Source organism: Ambystoma mexicanum, chromosome 8 (genome assembly GCF_040938575.1).
Source record: "Ambystoma mexicanum isolate Mex_15411 chromosome 8, UKY_AmexF1_1, whole genome shotgun sequence".
NCBI classification, from domain to species: Eukaryota; Metazoa; Chordata; class Amphibia; order Caudata; family Ambystomatidae; genus Ambystoma; species Ambystoma mexicanum.
Window position 1 is genome coordinate 980,339,856 of NC_090929.1, and position 20,559 is coordinate 980,360,414.

At 44.1% G+C, this 20,559-nt stretch overlaps 1 protein-coding gene across 2 annotated transcripts in view; it reads left to right on the forward strand.

The window, feature by feature from the left end:
- The window catches only part of WNT4 (Wnt family member 4), a 223,444-nt gene that overhangs the window by 174,031 nt on the left and 28,854 nt on the right, over positions 1-20,559 (forward strand). For both annotated transcript variants that reach the window (XM_069610882.1, XM_069610883.1), the window contains exon 4: positions 13,343-13,485. In XM_069610882.1, coding sequence (XP_069466983.1) covers positions 13,343-13,485 — 143 coding nt within the window. The remainder of the gene's footprint in view (positions 1-13,342; positions 13,486-20,559) is intronic.

The window sequence follows — 20,559 nt, forward strand, 5'->3', positions numbered from 1 at the left end:
GACCGTTGGGTGCTGGACGCCCTGGCCCGGGGCCACGCGCTCGAGTTTCAAAGAAGGTGCCCGCGCGCCCCCCCCGTGGCCAGGAAAGAACTTCACGTCCCTCAACTTCTCCTGGAGGTAAAGGCGATGCTCAGAAAGGGCGCCATCGAACTCGTCCCAAAGAGACTTCGGGGCTCCGGAGTCTACTCGCGATACTTCCTCGTGAAGAAGAAGACGGGAGGATGGCGCCCCATCCTAGACCTGCGACGTCTGAACAAGTTCATCAAGGCGCAGAAGTTCCGGATGGTCACCCTCCAGCACGTCCTGGGTCAGCTGGAGGAAGGAGACTTCCTATCGTCGTTGGATTTGGAGGATGCCTACTTCCACATTCCCATCCTAAAGGGGCACCGAAAATTCCTCAGATTCGTGGTCCAGGGGCGTCATTACCAGTTCAAAGCCCTTCCCTTCGGACTACGGTCGGCACCCAGGGTATTCACCAAGTGCCTCGCACCGGTGGCGGCGCAGCTGCGCCGCGAGGGGATTCACGTCTACCCCTACCTGGACGACTGGCTCATCCGCGCCAAGACGAGGGAGCTCGCCGTGGTCCACACGGCAAGGACCGTCCAACTCCTCACGGACCTGGGATTCTCCGTGAACTATGCCAAATCCCACCTGGTGCCCGCGCAAGTCGCACTGTTTCTGGGAGCGAGGCTCGACACAGTGTCCCTTCTGGCCTCCCCGTCGGAGGAGAGGACCAGGACCATCTTGGGCAAGGTGCAACGGATGTTGGTGGCCGACGCGGCCAAGGTGAGGTCCATCAAGTCCCTCCTCGGGATGATGTCTTCCTGCATCTACCTCATTCCCATGTGCAGGCTCCGGATGCGCCCGTTGCAAGAATTCCTGGATGCGCGCTGGATCCAGACGACAGGCAGCTTCGAGGAAAGGATCAAGCTCGACGAGAGTTTCCGACGAGCGATACGGTGGTGGGGCACCCGCGCGCATCTGACGGCGGGCATGGACTTCCAGACCCCAGCCCACCAGGAGACTGTGACCACGGATGCCTCCCTGGAAGGGTGGGGAGCGCACACCGAAAATCTGCACGCAAGGGGACTCTGGCTCCCGACGGAGAAGTCCCTGCATATCAACGTCCTGGAGCTCCGTGCAGTGTTTTGGGCCCTCAGGTCCTTCCTTCCGTCCCTCAAGGGCAAGGTGGTGAGGATCTTCACCGACAACACCACCACCATGTTTTACATCAGGAAACAGGGCGGAACCAGGTCCCCAGCGCTGTCCAAGGAGGCGCAGGACCTGTGGCATTGGGCCGTCGCCCAAGGGATTTTTCTGGTGCCGTTTCATCTGGCAGGGATAAAAAACACCATCGCCGACTCACTCAGCAGGGAGCTGCGCTCGTGCCACGAGTGGGAACTACGGCAGGATCTGGTGGATCGCCTCTTCCGACGGTGGGGCACACCCCAGATCGACCTGTTCGCGACGGCGACGAACACCAAGTGCCGGAGGTTCGCCAGCAGGTTTCCCCAGACGAGGAGCATGGGCGATGCTTTCTCGTTCCCCTGGGAGGGCCTGTTCCTCTACGCGTTCCCTCCCTTGCCTCTGCTAATCCGGCTCGTCAACCAGCTCAAGAGGTCACGGTGCAGGATGATCCTCGTCGCACCTGCGTGGCCGAGGCAGATATGGTTCCCGGACCTTCTGGACTTGTCAGCGTCCCCGCCGATCAAGCTGCCGGCGGACGCGGATCTACTCTCCAGGGAAGGAGGCGCCATCCTCCACCACGACCCGAAGTCGCTGAACTTGCAGGCCTGGCTCCTGCAGCGCTAGAGTTTGGAGGATACGACATACCGGCCGATTGCAGAGAGGTTCTTGCAAAGGCCAGGGCGTCCTCGACTCTTAAATGCTACGGACACAAATGGAAGAGGTTCTCTGTCTGGTGCCACGCACAGAAGATTAACCCTCTACGGATTACGGCTCCCCAAGTACTGCCGTACCTGCTGACGCTGGCCAAAGCTGGTCTGGCACACGCGTCCATCAAGATTCATCTTGCTGCAATCTCCCGATACACCAGAACCACGGGGCGGACGTCCTTGTGGTCTCATCGTCTGGTGAAAGAGTTCATGAAGGGACTGTTCAGATCGTTCCCGCCGGTGAAGGCTCCGGCCCCGGCGTGGGAGCTCAACGTGGTGCTGACCAAGCTCATGGGACCTCCGTTCGAGCCTCTGCACTCGGCCCCGTTGAAGTTTCTATCGTGGAAAACAGCTTTTCTTGTGGCCATCACCTCCGCACGACGAGTGGGAGAGATCCAGGCCCTTTCCTGCAAGGCCCCGTACTTGACTTTCCACGACACGAGGGTAGTGCTCAGGACGCACCCCTCCTTCATGCCCAAGGTGCCGTCGGACTTCCATCTCAACGAACCCTTGGTGTTGCCTGTGTTCTTCCCGTCGCCTTCGTCGCCGGCTGAGAGGACTTTGCACTCGCTGGATGTGGCTAGAGCGCTGAAGTTCTACGTAGACCGCACGAAGTGTTTTCGGAAGACGTCACAACTCTTTGTGAACTTTGGACCTGTCAATCAGGGGAAGGCTCTCTCGAAAGCTTCCATTTCCAGATGGCTCTCCGGCTGTATCATGTACTGTCATCGGTTGGCAAACCGACCGCTGCCTGGCCGTCCGAGAGCCCATTCCACCAGAGCGATCGCAGCTACCACGGCGTTCCTATCTGGTGTGCCCCTGCTGGACATATGCAGGGCTGCTACGTGGAGGTCGACGCACACCTTCACGAAATTCTACTGCGTCGACCGGGATTCCAGGGAGGAGTCCAGGGTCGGCCAAGCAGTGCTGCGCAACCTGTTCGCCTGAGGTGAGCCTGGTGAGGAGGTAAGATGCTTAATGTTGAGTTTATGTGATGCTTAATGTTGAGCCTTTACCACCTCCCGTGGTTGTGCATGTGTGTACTGCTATGTATTCTTTATTCATGAGCATGTGAATCCATGCCAGACCCCATGCTGGAGAAGGAACAAGTTACTTACCTGTAACTGTTGTTCTCCAGCATGGGTCTGGCATGGATTCACATGCGAACCCTCCCGCCTACCCCTCTGCGGCTCTTCACTTGGTCATACTGCCACTTCACGTGCTTCCAAATCTGAAGATGGCTGCCAGAGGCGGTGCTTAGGTAGAGGGCAGTCATTGGCTGTGGTCAGTATGACGCAGAGACCAGTGATTGGTTATTACTACGAAAGACAGATCAGAAACGAAACTGATACTGGTTTTTTCTTTACCGAGGATTCCCAGCCTGACGACGGGGAATATTCATGAGCATGTGAATCCATGCCAGACCCATGCTGGAGAACAACAGTTACAGGTAAGTAACTTGTTCCTTCTTAAACATTGGTCAATCTAGGGTTTCTGGGGGATCGTGCAGTAGCCGCGCTGTGGTGATAAGCAATCTGGCATTTTTGATCTAACAGTACAAAAAATCGGTATTTCACAGCAGTAATGCAGCATTGCAGCATCAATGTACCACAAATATACCATAAATATACCATCAGCCTTCATGTACACTGCCCATGGAAACCTAACATTTTACAATTGTTTCTATGCATTTAAAACACTGTGCTACTTGCTATTGAACGTTATTGTAGCTGTTTTACTGTAATGCACTACCTAAGTTTGTGAGAGGATCTGCACGATATTATTGAGATATTGCCATTCGTTTCCCTTGATTTATACACTTTGTACTTTCTGACAACTTTGGTATTTTAAAAGGTTTTCATTTCGTAAAGGCTTGCATTGCCGTCCGTCTCTTTTAGAGGGCCAGTGGTGCTGTCATTATCTGCACTTTTATTTTACTGAGGCCATCATTCTGGCATGGTCTCACAAGCAAACATAGTTTATAATGTAAATGTCAATACGTTTTGATTTCTCTCCTGATACAAATTGGCTCATGGCTAAGACAACCTGAGACCAACATTATTTGAAAGCTGTGTGTGTAAGTATGAGTTGTTCATGCATTTCAAATTAGAGTATAACCAACATATATTTGTTGCTTGTGTTCGCATCATTGAGGATTGGGTGTTGGATGAAGGAAAAAGGTGCCCAGCTCGTGCTGGTGACCTGATTCTGGGTTCAACATCCTCACCAAAACAGCTTCACGAGGACTTAGTAAATAATCAAGCAAATATTTTCTGAAAATTAACCTAAGCATTTAATTTCTTTGTCATCTGCGTTAGCATGGTATCTTACTTTTTACATGGGACTTTGGCAGTCCCCGCTTAAAAACCAGCCAATCACTCAATTTTAGTAAGGATCTAAAAGACTATGGCCACATTACGCATTTATCACCAAACTTGTTTACTGTTACCGCCACTCAGTCCCACAAATTTACTGGCAGGTCACAAGTGGGTTAACAGTGCTGTTAGTGCCCATTTCTGGAGTCTGTATGAATCAATGTGGATAGATTCAAGTGTTACCTGACGAGGTAGTTGAAGTACTTGATACCATCCAAATGACTAAACCTAAATCTTTCAAAAATGGAACAGGTAGCGTATTTGGATCTAACAATTCTTAAAAAAAAACAACTTCCCCAAGTAAGGCGACGTTAGATACACAGAATGGGGGCTTTGATCCAACGGGCAACTGTCAAGAGGGCTTGATTGCCGTTTGTAAAGGATTTAAAAGCTTAATAGAAGACTTCAAGACACTGGTTGCAAAGGTTGGCTCACACCTGACATCCCATTGCTCCAATTCAACCTCTAATTTAAACCCCATTGGTGGGAAGATGGAAGTGGGGGCTGAGATGGTTAACAAGCAGGAAGAGCACCTCGAGGCCCGCAAAAGAAACTCTCCTAGTAAGGAGCATCGATATATATCAGATGGCTAAATACTGTTCCAAGGGAAGCGGTTATCACCCCATTTTATGACGAAAACTCCAACAGAAATATGTGTGATGAAGCAATGCCAGGCACACACCTTGTTAGAGGTCCTGACAGGGGCAGGCTTCAGAGTGCCCCTCATATGAATGGGGGTCATTCAGTCATATTATCCAATGTGCCAAGACTATCATGCAGAGCCTGTGAGAACCCAGAATCCTTAACTAACAAATGTATTGATTGGTTCCGACACACACCAGGGGTTGTGTTTCATTAATCACGGATGATATCACACAATGCATTAGATGAAGAATGCCAGATTCGGGGGGATATCGTATTGAGATCTACCTAAAAGATAAACAGCTAGTTGATGAACTACTTGTTCTTGAATCTCGAACCTATCCCCCACAAGACTGTAGAATAACCATAAGGCCAACTCCGCCGGACCTCTGCCCAATTCACATATCATCCCCTGATCAGCTCCCGTCAACATCTATCCCTGCCCTATAGGAAAACATAGAGAGGCACGGGTGAACTGGGGACCCCACGCAAGTCATCTACTTGGTGAGGTGGCCTGATGGGTTCTCACCCCATATTACATGACATTGGGCTGATCTCGTGGAACGCTGTGGGAATCAGTAAGCACTTGATGGATCCAACTTGGTGTAATTTAATTTCGGGGGTTTGAACACACTTTTATTCAAGAGACCTGGGCCATGGGCCCATTGGATTTTCAAGGGTATCAGATCTTTTCAGTGCCAGCCTTCAAAGGCCTTAGAGGGGCTAGCAATACTGCTAAATGTGGCATTAAACTGGCAGGTTGAAGCATGTGAATCAGGCTCCGTTGACCTACAGGACCTTAACGTACATCTCAGCGAAGGGCATTATCTCCAGTTGTTTGATATATATATAATTGACCCAGTGCTCTAACAACCACATTGAAGATTCTGCAAAATCTTACAGGTAGGTGCAAAGGGACTGACCCAAAGAAAGTTCACATCATTCTGGCAGGCGATTTCAATCTCCAATTTGAGGCACTGAGGGGGATGGAGGGCCTTTTGGTTGATTTTGATGAGATATGGGATGTCCCGGATTTGATATCTACTCCTGTGAGACCCTTCGCAATGCAATGGAGACCGGTAAAATCCTATTTGGGCTAGGATTGAGAGCATGTAATGGCTGACTGGACAGCAATCAGCCAGTGGAAGATACCTATTATCGGCATGAAAGTTCCTCACTCATAGATTTCATTCTAATTTCTGTGCCTGGTATGGAATTTCTGTAGCAGTGGGAAAGTGACCAGAAACCAATAGCCATCTCCTTTAGAGCTTTCCCTGATTTTAAGCACATTCATCAACCTCATAACATTTTTCAGAAATAGTTGTAACTGGACATGCACCTTGAGCCATCAAATGGGCTAATCCAAGCACTCCTTCCCATAAATTTGAAATATACAATAGTTTAACTGGCCTGGTAAACTTGCTCGGAAACGAGATATACGAAAAAAAAAGTCATTAAGCAAATGTTTAATGCAGTAATACCTCTGAATTTAGTTCCACCCTCCTGGCAGCATGCAACAATCCATCCCATTTATATATATTTATATAAAAGGGGGAAGAAAAAAACCTGGGGAATTTTAGACACATCCCTCTCCTGGATAGTGTAGGCAAAGTTTTTGCTAAATCAATTCATTCACATCTCCAATACTGATCTACTGAGAACGATGTTATCGACCCCCTCCAGGCAGATTTACAGCAGGAAAAAGCAAATTGGAACAGGGTTTTTACTTGTTCCTCCCAGTTAAAAAATTGACTGTCTTGAGGAGATCGAAACTGTATGCAATCTTCATCAACCCCAAGACTGCATTCGATTGTGTCTCTAGGCCATTGTTGTGGAAGGTATTAGGCATTAGAGGTGTCCCCAATCATCTTTTGAACATAATCCAACAAGAGAACTCAGACAGCACAGTAGTGGTTCGATGGTGTTTGGGGGAAAAACTACTGAGCTCTTTCCCCTGTGGACAGGGGTAAGGCAGGACTGTGTACTTGCCCCTCTCCTGTTTTACATAGACATCGATGAAATAATAAGAGCATTACACCTGAATTGCTTTGATCAACCAAAGCTGGGGGTGGAAGCCATCCCAGCCTTTATTTTTGGGAACAACGTAGTGATTTCGTCAATATCCCCTATGGGTCTGTGAACAACTTCCAATATTTTCTTAAAAGAATGTGAGCGGTTACAGCTTGTAAAAAATATCGAAAAGACTAAACTCTTTAAATTTAGGCATCCATTTCCAAAAACTCAGAAGATGAATGTATCTATAACGGGAAATGCTCTTGAGCAAGTTTGCTACTATGATTACTTGGGCACTCGCTTCGCAGTCAATGGTTGCTGGAAGGAACAAGTGACCAAATCCTGCATAACTTTGTAAAATATAGTAAGGAAAATAAGACGTTTTTTGTAAACAGTGGCAGAGATGCAATATCCCCAGCACTCGAACTGTATAGAGCTCAGGCGAAAGCACCCGCCCCGTATGGGGCAGACATTGGGGGGTACACAAATAATGAAAAACATTTGGGGGAACAGAAGCAATGAAAAACTCCAGGTGGGTAAAAAATACCTTCTTTTATTGCTCAAGTGGCCCAAATGCTCCAATCCATTTGGAGCTTGTTCTCTGGTCAATCTGGGACAAACTGGAGTTAAGACCAGTGTTATACAGGCTTAGAATCTGGGCATCTCCCAACTAGGTAACCTACAGGAAATCATTAGTTCATATCCTGAACATGGAGTGTGGAAGAGCATTACCATGGATGACGCATGTTAAAAAAAAGTTCCTCATGATTTAAATCTGGACAACCTGTGGTCAGATCCACTAACAATTAGTAAATCTTGTGCAGTTGTGGTTAAGAAGGTGGCCCTTGACCATTCAACAAGCAGAGAAGTAGAGGCTTGTAAGCTGCTTAACTCAGGCAGGGTGTACTTATGATGCAAAACGGAGCCTGGTTATGAAACATATCTGGATAGGGTATTCCCCCATAGCCTGCTCCCTTTACTATAAGACGTGACTTAATATTATTAGTGTTGCTTGTTTTAAAAGTCGTTGGATGGCACAGGGTGATTTCATATGTCCAGTATGCGGATGGGATAGAGAAACAGTTTTGCATTTTCTATTTTTATGAAATGGTTACAGGGGTTTGGGACAACGCTATTTAAAAGACCTTGCTCCACGTTGCTGATATACGCTGTGCAAACCAAGCCTCTTTCTTTGTTAAGCAAACGTCAGACCTCAGCATAGTGTGTTGTGTGAACAAATACATTCACAGAGCTTGGCTGTGTAGGGCTACATTATTAACTTCATAGCTGCAAGATAAGTAAATAAACACAGCAATTGACACACTCAAAACTGTTTTTAACCACTTTTCATAGCATTTAATTTTATTGATCACCCTTTTGGTTTTACTTTGCATTATGTGACTAAGGCAGAACTATTGCATTTGCACCGTATCCTATAATTTTGATGAGCTTTAATTTATAATATTTTAAAAAGGAACTGGTACTTTAGGACTTTCTCTTATTTTTATAACTTGTTCTACTGTTTGTATAATTTGCTACTAGCATTGTGAATGTGTATTTGTGTATTTTAATGTATTTTAATGAACGTTTGTGGCTCTTCTTGCCAAAATAAAGTGCTTTGATGATGATTTATATTCATTCACTAACGCAATCATTCATACAGCCATTATCTTTGAATAAACCTCTTTCTTATTCTATGATCAAATCTTCTGTTTTGCTTGATTATAACCTATTACTAGCAGAAAGTATTAATGATATGAAAACAGACCGTGCTATATTCACAGATGATGTACTCGCTAACATATATTCAGATGAATAGCTCACAGCTTCAGCGGTTACCTTTGACTTAGGGCAAGCCTGCACTTGGTACGTTCACATCCCTGCAGGGATGACCCCGCTCATTATCCTTTTGAGTTGGATAAATTGAGTATCATTGAATTGTGTTCTAGTAACAGCTGTTTGAAGCAAGAAGAATCCGGCATGAAGCCATACATAATAACACGATTGAATTATTATGAAAAGAAAGTCAACACTCTCTTGGACTTTTTATCCCCTGTTCCATTTTCCTTTTTGGTGTATGTGGAGGTTAGGGGAGGTAGTGAGGATGGTGATCGATATTAGTGGTTGTTTTCATAAATCCAAGAAAGGTGGGGCCAGGTGTAGACTTAATCAATGCCCTGACTACCCATCCATGCAGTGGCACCCAGGTGTTCTGGGCCATTGTTCATAAATTACTTCTTTTACATGGTGGAGATGCGGGTGGTCTTCTTAAAATAAAACCAGTACTTGGTTTACTATTGACTCTGTTTGACCCATAAACAAAGACCCCGATTTCTAAGACCTAAATATTTTAAGGGGACTAATATTTCTTTGCATATGTTATACTGCAATATACTATATGTGACTCCCTATTCAACCAGGGCTCTGCAGCAGTAACTTAATTACTGTATATTTTCTTCATTCTCTATATTATGCCTGATGATAACTCGGGCATAAACATATGGCTACCTTTCTCCATCCTGTTACAAGGGGCTCATGTGTTGCCCAAGTGGCACTGTTCTCCAAAGCACAGAATTTCATTTGACACTGTCAATTCTCATGCTCACTTCCAGGCATGGTTCTTTAAGGGATGAGTTTCATAGGATTGCTTGAAATAGGTCCCTTTTTCCAGGAGCCATCCAATGGAACCACAAACCTAACACTGAAGTCCAGCCTGTAAGCAAAACACAATTTCCACACAATGTTCTTCACTAGACACCCTTTGCTCACATGTTCCATGTTTATGTCTCATGCCATTGTTGCCAAGCTGCAAGGAAATTAAAATATTTATCAATAGAAACATTATTTTAAGAATTACTTTACAGTATACTTAACTTATGTAGGTCAGAGAGAGTTGTATTACATTAAAATAAACACTACATCAAACCACACTTGAATGTTTAATCGAAGATTAGGGAGGGGTGCATTAGCAATCATATTGAAACTCTCAGACCCCCTTAAGTCACTGAAAAGAACTTTAAATCAACTACTTGTTTAATTTGTATTCATTCTCTTTGGGCCAGATAATCAAGCAGAACCATCTTTTCTTTCAAATTTATGCAATAAGGTTTACTGTAGGCCGGAACGAGGAGTCATTGTAACATTGGTGCATGCCTCAAGACTACATAACCCTGCATGAAGGAACATTTGTCTTGTCTAAATGTAAGTACTACTTTTTGAAGTCATCCTGAGGACCACTTAACCATCTCATAGCCTGCCTTGTTGGGTAAGACTGTCTCCCCAACCTTAGATCAAAAGGGGAAAAAACTGGTAATACTTTTTGACTACATAATTTTCTTCTACTACCAAATCAAATCTATGGTTGAGACAAACCTATTTTTAAGTTTATAGACCCAGGAACATCAATCAGTTACTACAGATTAACCACCACTTCAACTGACCATGTTCATCACCCCCCTCCACCCCTGTTTTTGCTGCTCTAGGTCCACATATATTGGCCTACCAAAGAAACCATCACGACATTTGACTTACTTCAAAACAAAGTGGCATAATAAAGCTGATGGTGGTCTGGCACTGCCATCTTGGAGAATGTACTATCTAACAGCACAGGTGTGTTGGGCTAAGAGATGGCTCAACCCTGAGGACTTATCAAGTTGGTGGAAGATGGAACTCGCTTTACTACACCCGCATTCTCCGCTAGAGATCCTGGCAACTGACAAAACTTCCCATACACATTAAGACACATTCTAGGCCCGACAATTAGACAATGGCACAAAATGAGATCCATGGTGGGAATAGACACACGCGTGGCCCCGGCTTGTATTAGCATCAGAGCAATACTGTCATACGGACTGAAACATAAACTACATCCCAGACAAGACACGGAATGGCAACATATTAGGTCAATGGACCTATACAATGATTTGGAACCTAAATCGTTCCAAGCGGCACAATGCATCCTTGGCATGGGCACTCAGGTTGGCTTTGAAATGGGACCCTGCTCTCAGTGATCATTACACACACTTCTACCCAATCCCAGAATGCCGAACCCTCTCCATCTGAGATGGAATTAGAACGTGAAGTGACACATTTCGCATTCCTGGATACGTTCATCCCCAATAACATTGGTAGAAACACTACATTGGCTGCTATGTGGTCTCGTGACCTTGGATGGATGTTGGGGACATTTATAAATATTTCCACGGAATTCCGGCAGATGTCTTTTAACTTCAAAAATAGGAACATTCAATTCAAAATAATTCAGCGGGCATATTACACCCCTACCAAATTGTATACCATGGGACTAGTGCAATTGCTGACATGCTAGAGACGGTGTGGAGTCTTGGGTACTATGGGACATATACCGTGGTCTTGCTCCTGAATTAGACCTTTCTGGGATAAAGTACACTGTCAAATCACACGAGTAAGCGAATCTGATATCGAACTATCCCCGGGTCCCATAATGTTTGGGGAGGGCAAGGACGACTGGTATGAGGATCTACTGAAATGCAAGTTAATTCATATCATGCTGTTTGTGGCTCACAAGCTTATCGTTCTTCTTTCAAAGGCAGGAATGCCGCCTCCTAAAGCACTTTGGTCAGCAATGTTATCTAAACTGCGTATTGGAGAGGGGTAGCTGGAAACAAAGCACCCCTCATTGTCGCTTCTGCCATTCAATGTTTCCGAGTTTAACAACTTACTGAGTAGACTTCAGTCACCCACATTTTAGATGTATAGGTGTGTGATCTTACTATGGTAAATTGACTGAATGATGCTCCTGTTCAATAAATGGGGTTCCTGGGTGAAAATAATACTACCAACGTTCTATTTACTTAGAAGTGTAATGAATGTAAGGCTTGAAATTGTCTCATGTATGCTTCGAACATTCTAACAGTTTAGGAGATTGTGGCCAAGGCACTATCCCGCAGGCCATTTATATCATTTATCTGACTCAAGCAATTAATAACTTCATGCAAACATACTCCAAAATTGGGCCTGGCTCTTCGAACACCACTATAAGTGGTTCATCTGCTAGAAGGAAGAACACAAATGGCAAGCATTGCATAAGCAATAAAACACAATGCCCCTCATACCATTGGCAGCAATGGTAAAAACAGGCAATATTTAAAATGCTGCCTACTTATACTGCCTGCAAAATTATATGTGGTATCCCTTCTTGTGATATTTCTGAGGGAATACTGCATGCACTAAACACTGCATGATTGTGATTTCAAATACCTCTTGAAAATTCCCCCAATTTTTACTGCTACTTAAAAAGTGGAGGTAATAATTGGAAAAGCCCCTAACATGTAAAACATGTTTAATTCAGTTCATGCTGCATATAAAAGTCAAAATGAGGTGGTGCCCCTAAGAATGTGGGCATCTCGGATGCCCATCTTCTCAACCCCTTTTCAATGTAATGCGCTGAAGGATGATTACTGACTCTACTTCGCATTAATGTGCACAGTACCATAGCAGTAGGATTTCCATCCACCAAGCTGTGATGAAATGTATTTTATAGAGGGGGAAGGAACCAACAGCGACACTTTCAGAAATGCAGCATGCAATATTTCTGAGAATCTGCATGTGTTATCACCGGTAGGAAAGTAAAGGTATCATTCTGCAGTTACCCTGAGATTACCCCCACATGCGGTAAATGGTGACCAAAATCTGTCGGTCAGAATGAAGGTGTAGGCGATAGAGGTTATTTTAAATACAAAAGGGGTGCAGAACATACACCAGTTATATTCACAGGGCCCCAAATAGTGATGAAAACCCAATGCACTGCGATATTGAACCTTGACGGTTAGGAGGCCAGGCCAGAACAAACCCAAAACCCTTTGATTTGTTAACCCCATACATTTCAAAGAAATTGCCTTTTACATATTTTTGTCAGCAGGATTTGTCTCCACATGCAAGGCATCAAGTAATTCACCCTCAATCTAAATGTAGCTATCATTCCATCACATAGTCTAAATTGATTCCGGATTAAATAGTCAGTGTGTCGCTGATGAATTAGATAGGCATTGACCTGTTCTCTTATTTTTTTAATGAATAATATTTTACACAATATTCAAAATATGAGATGAACCATCACTACTGATGGATAATGAAACTGAAAAGCTATGAATAGAGTGCGAGGCAGAAGCTAAAGCCGCCATATCTTACACCAGGTAATGACACTGTATCACGGAGAAGCTTATGAAGAGGCTTGAAACTGTAGGTATATGTTGCTTTACTGAAAAATATTTCTAATGCTGCATTTACCGAAGGGAGCGTAACCAGGTTTGGGATGCTTATGGCCACCATCTTTGCATAATGGAATGTCACAATGATTCACTGTGGTCTTAAGGAATACTGGCATACTTCATTAGATCACATAATTAATTAGTTTTGTATGTTTCAAATGTGGTCTAGGTTTCCAGTGGTCTGGTTGCTCCGATAACATTGCCTATGGTGTGGCATTCTCCCAGTCTTTCGTGGACGTGAGGGAAAGAAGCAAAGGAGCAGCGTCGAGCCGGGCCCTCATGAATCTTCACAACAACGAAGCTGGACGCAAGGTAATGGATCAGTCAATAATGCTCTTTATAGGTTTAGCGACAGCTAATAGTTAGATGGGCAATACAAAAGTCACCTTCTTGACAGGATTGGGTAATGTACAACGTAGAATTCAGCCACAGATATATTTAACCATGTAGGGACCTAACAAATATAATTTGTGCTTACACAAGAATTTGGCAATAATGCCTGTCTACGCAGGTCATACCGGTTGGTAATGAGGGTGCTGTGCCATGCCTACCCATTACCCCCCATCCCTTGGGAAGGCATTATTGCCATTAGCACCCCAGGATACAGACAGGGTATCCTGGGGTGCTAATCCCATCGTCTGCCTGTTCATCCCCAGGCTTTTTAATGTGCACATTACATCGAATGTGCTCATCGAATATTTTACGGGGGGTGGCAAAGGGCAGATCAGGGTTTAGGCGGGTGGGCAATAGCAAAAAATAAGTGGGCGAGGGGCACTGGGGGAGGGGAGGGTACCCCCCCAAAAAAAGAAAAAAAGAACGATGAGCACATCCGATGGAATGTGCATGTTAAAAAGCCTGGGGATGAACAGACAGGCGATGAAATGACATGGAACCACAGACAGATGGGGAAGTGCATGCAACACTTTCACGTCCTAAGAAAACTACAGGTTGGATGGCTGTCAAGGAAGTAGAAGACCCATGCTCCTGAAGGAATTCCTTTTTCTATTTCCTTGGTAACTGGGAAGATTGTGGCTAGGCTAATGGCAATCGAGAGGGAGCTTAGTTGGGCAGAAACTTCAAGAAAGGACGTGGCTAGATTCAGGAAGCAGGAGGAAGAGTGAGCGGGGCATGTTCTGCTAAAGGGTTACTCTGAACGCACACCACTGATTACTAATGTACAACCTGTGCACATCAGTGATTCACAAAAAGCATCTGTGGGTGTGCGTTGTGGGAGACAAACTCACAGTTTGTGCAGATAGAATAGCTCAGTGGCAGCGCGCCCGTCTTGGAAGCAAGACGACGAACAGTAACACAGGTTCAAATCCCAGGTCTGCGCTTAGAAACCTCTTTGGTATTAAGCACATTATAAATAACCAATTATTATTATTACACGAAGTTCTGTATAGAATGTCTTGGCGCATTGAGTGCATGTAGGGTAATTGGCCAAAGGTGTTCTGCATCAATGGCAGTATTTAACATAGAGTAGTGCAATGTCCTTATATCTCTATGTGCATACATTTCCTGTGCTATATGTAACCTGCAGGTGGACTAACAAGACCCCTTTGGAACTTCTTGCATAGCATAATGGCAGCTCCAAGAAAATGGCGGGTGTAGAGATCAATGTATCACTTCATGTGGATTCCAGAGAGTGGGCCCTTTAACATCTAGAACCCATGAACAATAGCCCTCTCTCTACGATATATATGGGTATCAAGAGCAAATCAATACACAAGTGCAACCACAACATGCAAGGCAATTTTTACATTTCTTTTAACACAGGACCTACATGTTGTGTCACGTGATACAGTGCAGATGTGTGCTCGGACAATTATGAGGCAGTTCCAACGTATTTGTATGATCATGCAGAAAACAATTGAAAAAACAGGTATATAACTGCCCATCTCAATGGACATTGCAGAAGCATGATGGGGCAACACTAACGACTATGTCACTAACAGTTATGGATAGGACTTACATCAACTGAGAGACAGATGGAGTACACACAGGATGTTGAACCAGTACTACTGTAGACTGGGTAGAGAAAAGAGTTAATCCTCAAATTAAAGGTATATAGTATGACATCACTATAGGCAATAAAACCAGCTAGAGGGCCATCTCACAGTCAGTATAGAGAGGACATAGCCAAATGTCATGCCACACGCAAAATGCTAATAGGGTATGTCCTAAAACCATTATATCTAGGGGCAACGGACCAAGAGCATTACACACAATTCATACAGGCCATCCCTAAAGCCATGCCCTTTGGTCTCTGTGCTTCTCCGGGCACTGGAGTCAGAGGAAGTGGGCCCGGGTGGTGCAGAAAAATCAATGCAGCCAGACCTAGATGGTCTAAAAGTATATCATTACAAAACCCACAACATTCACTGAAAAAAACTTTTGTTAAGGGAAGTGATGGCTGTCTAATAAGATCAGATAAAACAAACACAGACAAATTCCCAGGAAACTCTTCAGTTGAAGGGATGTTCTGGTTGGGAGCCAAAACACAAAGCCACTGAAATTCCCCAGTTATGGTTAGTCACTCAACTGTAACTCAGCACTCCTCACCCGCATTCACAGATTAAGGCCTCTCTCCACATGACAGAGACAATCATAAATGATATTATTGATGACATCACTGATGACATCAGCAGTGACATCATCAGTGTCTTGATTGATGTGTAGGAGTAGTGTGAAAGGAATTTGGATATAGGCCAAGTTAATGGTGTAGTACCAGCCTGGTAGGGCTACAGGTCTCAGATGGCATGGGCGTTGCACATGGCTTCGGGTACTGTTAATAGGCAGAGTTCTCCTGGTTCTGTTTACAGGCCATGATCTAGATGCACTACTCATAGCTGCACCGTAGTCTTGTTTTTGGGGTACTGAGGGTAGGATAGTGTGCGCGTGAGATGGTTGCAATCATTACCTTATGTGTGGAGTTCACAGGACATGACCATAGGCAATGGTCTGGGGGAAAGGCTGGCAGGCTTCTTCCAATCAAAGCAAGAACAGGAAGTGCCCATAAGTCATGGCTCATCTCTATGTCCTGTTGCTACTGAGGACAGGGGTACTGTGGTTAGGGCATTATGACAGGGGCCTACTTGAAATGTGGACCATTGGAGCATTGATGGCGTCAATGTCATTGGTGATGTCATATGGTATGTCATTAATTATTGAGGTGTCCATCAGTGATTCTGGGAATGTAACACTCTGATGTGTGATTCCAGTTTGTGCCAATAACCGCATTTAAATCTGAAAGTATGCTTCTTGTTGATAATAACATAGTAAAAGCTGAGAAAAGGCACCTCTCAGTTTTAAGGATGGAATGTGAGGCTCAGAATTCACATAACAAGTTATTTTTAATCTAAAAGGTGTGAATTTCATAAACCTATGTGCAAAAGGAGTGATAAGGTTAGAAACGACATCAGATGTGAAAAGTGCCTAGGGCCAGCAGGAAAGTAATGGCATAAAGTGAGTGCAAAGATGCGGCTGAAGACTAAGTGGTGTGTATGATGCTACATAAGGCTGGCAAATAGACCATATGGACCTTCTCTACAACGCTCATGGGGCATCACCCACCACAACAGTGTGGCTTCCTGCTTAAGGGGGTGCCTCTCTGTGGTGATAGGAACATATACACAATGATGTCTTGTGATTCTGTTTCCTGATAAGTACGTATACACTCTCATGACAGCTGCCACCACATCAGAAAGTGCCTCAGTGTTGTTAGAAGATGTGTCTTTTACGGATAAGAACACCTACAATTCTTTTGGTGTCTGACTTAGAAACCTGTTAGGAATTTCAGGATAGCCCTCATTAGTATTCATTAGTATTCATGTACATGCTATGGGCTCACTACAATGGCAGTAAAACGGCAGTAACAGCATTGCCACCTCATTGCCACCAGTGTCCTGCACTGCTGAATTCTGATTGTTCAGGTAAAGTGATGGATTGGAGGAGAATTCTCTTTAAAAAAAAAAAAGTTGCAGTTACTGCAGCGGAATAACCTCTTGCAGTAAATCTTACAAAATCCTCAAAAATGAGGATACATTCTGCTGTTTCCCCACTCATAATCATGTCGTAAATCTGTGGGACTGATTGGCAGAAATGGTTTCCACTGAAATCACCACCAAACTAGTAATGAGTCACAGTGATTCTAAATGCTTGCAAATGTACCTCATGAATATTAATGAGGGCTATGCAACCTGACATGTTTGTGGCCCTCGAAGCCTGGAGTTAGAGAACCGTCTGCTGGCTCAATGATTTCTTTTTTCTTTTGACATTTATTTCAGCTGATGACTCCTAGTTTTAGTGTGCAGTCGTGTCGTTTCTCTTCTGTCTCACTGATACTTTGTCAAATATATAATTTCAATGTTTGCCTCAACAGTCAAAATCTTTCATTCAGAATACGAATGCACAAACCATTGGCTTTATCAATCCTTGTTTGAAATGGAATCCCTAAATCGTCCTGGAGTGATGAATTTTAATGGAATCTATACGTTTCACAACTAATCAGATGACGTAAAATTAAGGGCACATGTGTATATACAAATTCAGTAGCAAAAACTTGGATAGAGGTTATTTTAAATTTGTACACAAAATTGAAATGCAACAGTGGCAATGCAAACATACATTATTGCATAGTAAATCTGGTTTAAAGCGTGGTATACAACACTAACAGAACAAACAATGAAAGAGGTGCATAAAAGACAGATGTGCACACCTTCATGCACGGGACAAGAACATTTTCAAAGTACAAACATTGCTCTTCATGCACTCCTATGTTATGCTATGTTATTGAGCTTTTATACTGTGCCGAATCATCACCTATACTTCAGGGACATGCATATATCTCACAAATAAACATTGTTAAAAAGAGAATGCAAACTAAAATGAAAAAAAAGAACCATGCACAAACAGATCAATATAATTGCCCAAGCACGTAGATACCCACACCCCTCTTCCATGCACCATAACCCATATCCACAAGTCTAGCCACAGTCAATGTAGTTATCACATACTGAAGTGGGAAAAGTGAACAAAAGGCTCCCACCAATCCCCTCTCAACCATGGCCTAGAGGATCACGGCCCAGACACCCGCCACGAGAGGAGTTTGCCCATCTCCCAGACGACCAAATACCCTGGTACAAGAACATACGGATGTGCCCACTCACATGCCCACCCGCATGCCCACCTGCCTGCCCTGCACATGCCGACACCTGCGGCATGGATGAACTCGACTAAACCATCCAGCACCAAATCAACACATCGTTAGAGATGCCATGACGACCTAGCTAACGGTCAGCACACTCGTGCAACATACACACCGGACACTCCCACACAAATCCACACGAAGAACACACTCAGTGCTATGACGTAGGCGACGGACACACCCACAGACGTGCATCTTTATTATTTTTAACATAGGCTTCTCAAATGCAGAAACGCAAGACGCATAATGAACTTATCTAAAAAGGCTTGCTCACACCCCTCTTCCATGCACCATAACCCATATCCACAAGTCTAGCCACAGTCAATGTAGTTATCACATACAAAAAAATTAAGGTGCTCGTAGATTAAAACACACAGAAATGCATTCACAATTTGCTGCCACACATAGATCCCGCCCCATAAAAACAGAAACAGGCAGGTAGTGTAAGTGAAGTTTAAAAACGTAAGCATGCAAACAAACGTGTTAACTCCATGTTAAAACAAACGCGCAAAGATATACATTCAAAGTCAGATTATCTTAAAAAGACATATTTCGCACAACAATAACACACTATAAACTTACATATGACTCATACAAAGAGCTCCACAAGTACACATAGGGCCTCATTACACGGATGGCAGAGAACCATGGCGCTATTAACGCCATGGTTCATGCCGGTAAATTACCGGCACCGCCTTGGCGGAAAGGGGAATTACCGCCCCATTCCAAGGTTGGCGGGGCGGTAATTTCCCCTTCCACCATTGCCCTTCCCCATTTTTGCCCCATAGGGCTCAATGGGAATGGGGACGGCGCTAATTACGGTACCGCAAATTGCCGTACCGTAATTAGCTCCCTGGGCCCCTTTGCGGGTTGGTTTTTAACGCCTGCAAAAAGCAGGCGTTAAATCCCCCAACCCGCAAAGGGACCTCGTAGTAAGGCGGTAAGGATTTACCGGTACCAGTATTTTACCGGTACCGGTAAATCCTTACCGCCATCCGTGTAATGAGGCCCATAGATTATATAACCTAGAGATAGCCTTACAATCTCTTGTAAAATAAAAACATTGTCACCTGCAGCCAGGAAACTAAACTCCCAAAGCTGTATGAAAAAACAGATCAGACATTCTTAAAGGTGTACACTCAGATCTATACACCCACCAACTAAATACACCTAGATCCGTAAACATGCACAGAATGATATCAATACATACCCTTTACTACGCAAGTGGCTAATTTTCTGGCACAGTCTACAGAGCTCGCAAAATCTACTAGCCCACTCATATTGGTGAGGAGATTTTATAAATGATGAGCATCCTTTTTATGGCACGCTCTCTTGCTGGTGAGAATGGTGATGTCTGAAACTTTTATTGGACATTTACTGTAAACAATCCTTCTTTACAGTAAATGTAAGTACAAGTTTCACTGTGCATGGCTGGCCTTTGGGAGGCAGCATTGCACCAAATATGAAGTGTGCTTTTGGTGACACGCACCATTTTATAGAAAGCACTTATAAATAATATGTTGTCACCTGCCACCATGGGGCGTGTGCATTTGTTTTAGGTTGAGTATATACACTAAGGAACTCCCTCTACAGTTGTAGTGTAATTTATTCGACTTTCCAATGCCTGCAAATCTAACATGCATCACTAACTGTGATTTTTGTTTGTCAATGCTGTGATATTGACAATATGCAAACACACACACTGTATGAAATCACTACTAATGGGGGATCTATTATAAAAATCGATTTCATAAATTATTGTGAGCAAATGTTTTCTCACAGCACAAAAACACACACATCCCACTTTTTGGGAACGGAACCCAAACTAGTTCTGAGTCATTAGCTGGAGAAAACCTTATGTTATACTGACAATTGATTGTGTTTTGTATTACACACGTCCATGCACCCAATAGTGTGCAAGTGGATGTCACCAGTACTAGTGAAGTATGTAAACTGTCTGTATAGTTTCCATTCCTGATATGGCTAAATCACAAATTCAATTCGTATTCCGTGTACGTTTAGTGTTTCCAGGTAATATTTCTCATGCTGCAATGACTGTGCCTAAAAGTATGTGTTACAGGCATGCAATTATTTACTTTTTTAATCAATTATTTAATTTTATTTTGGATATATATTGAGTACACACCTACATTTGGGAGTATCAGAGTGCTGGAAAT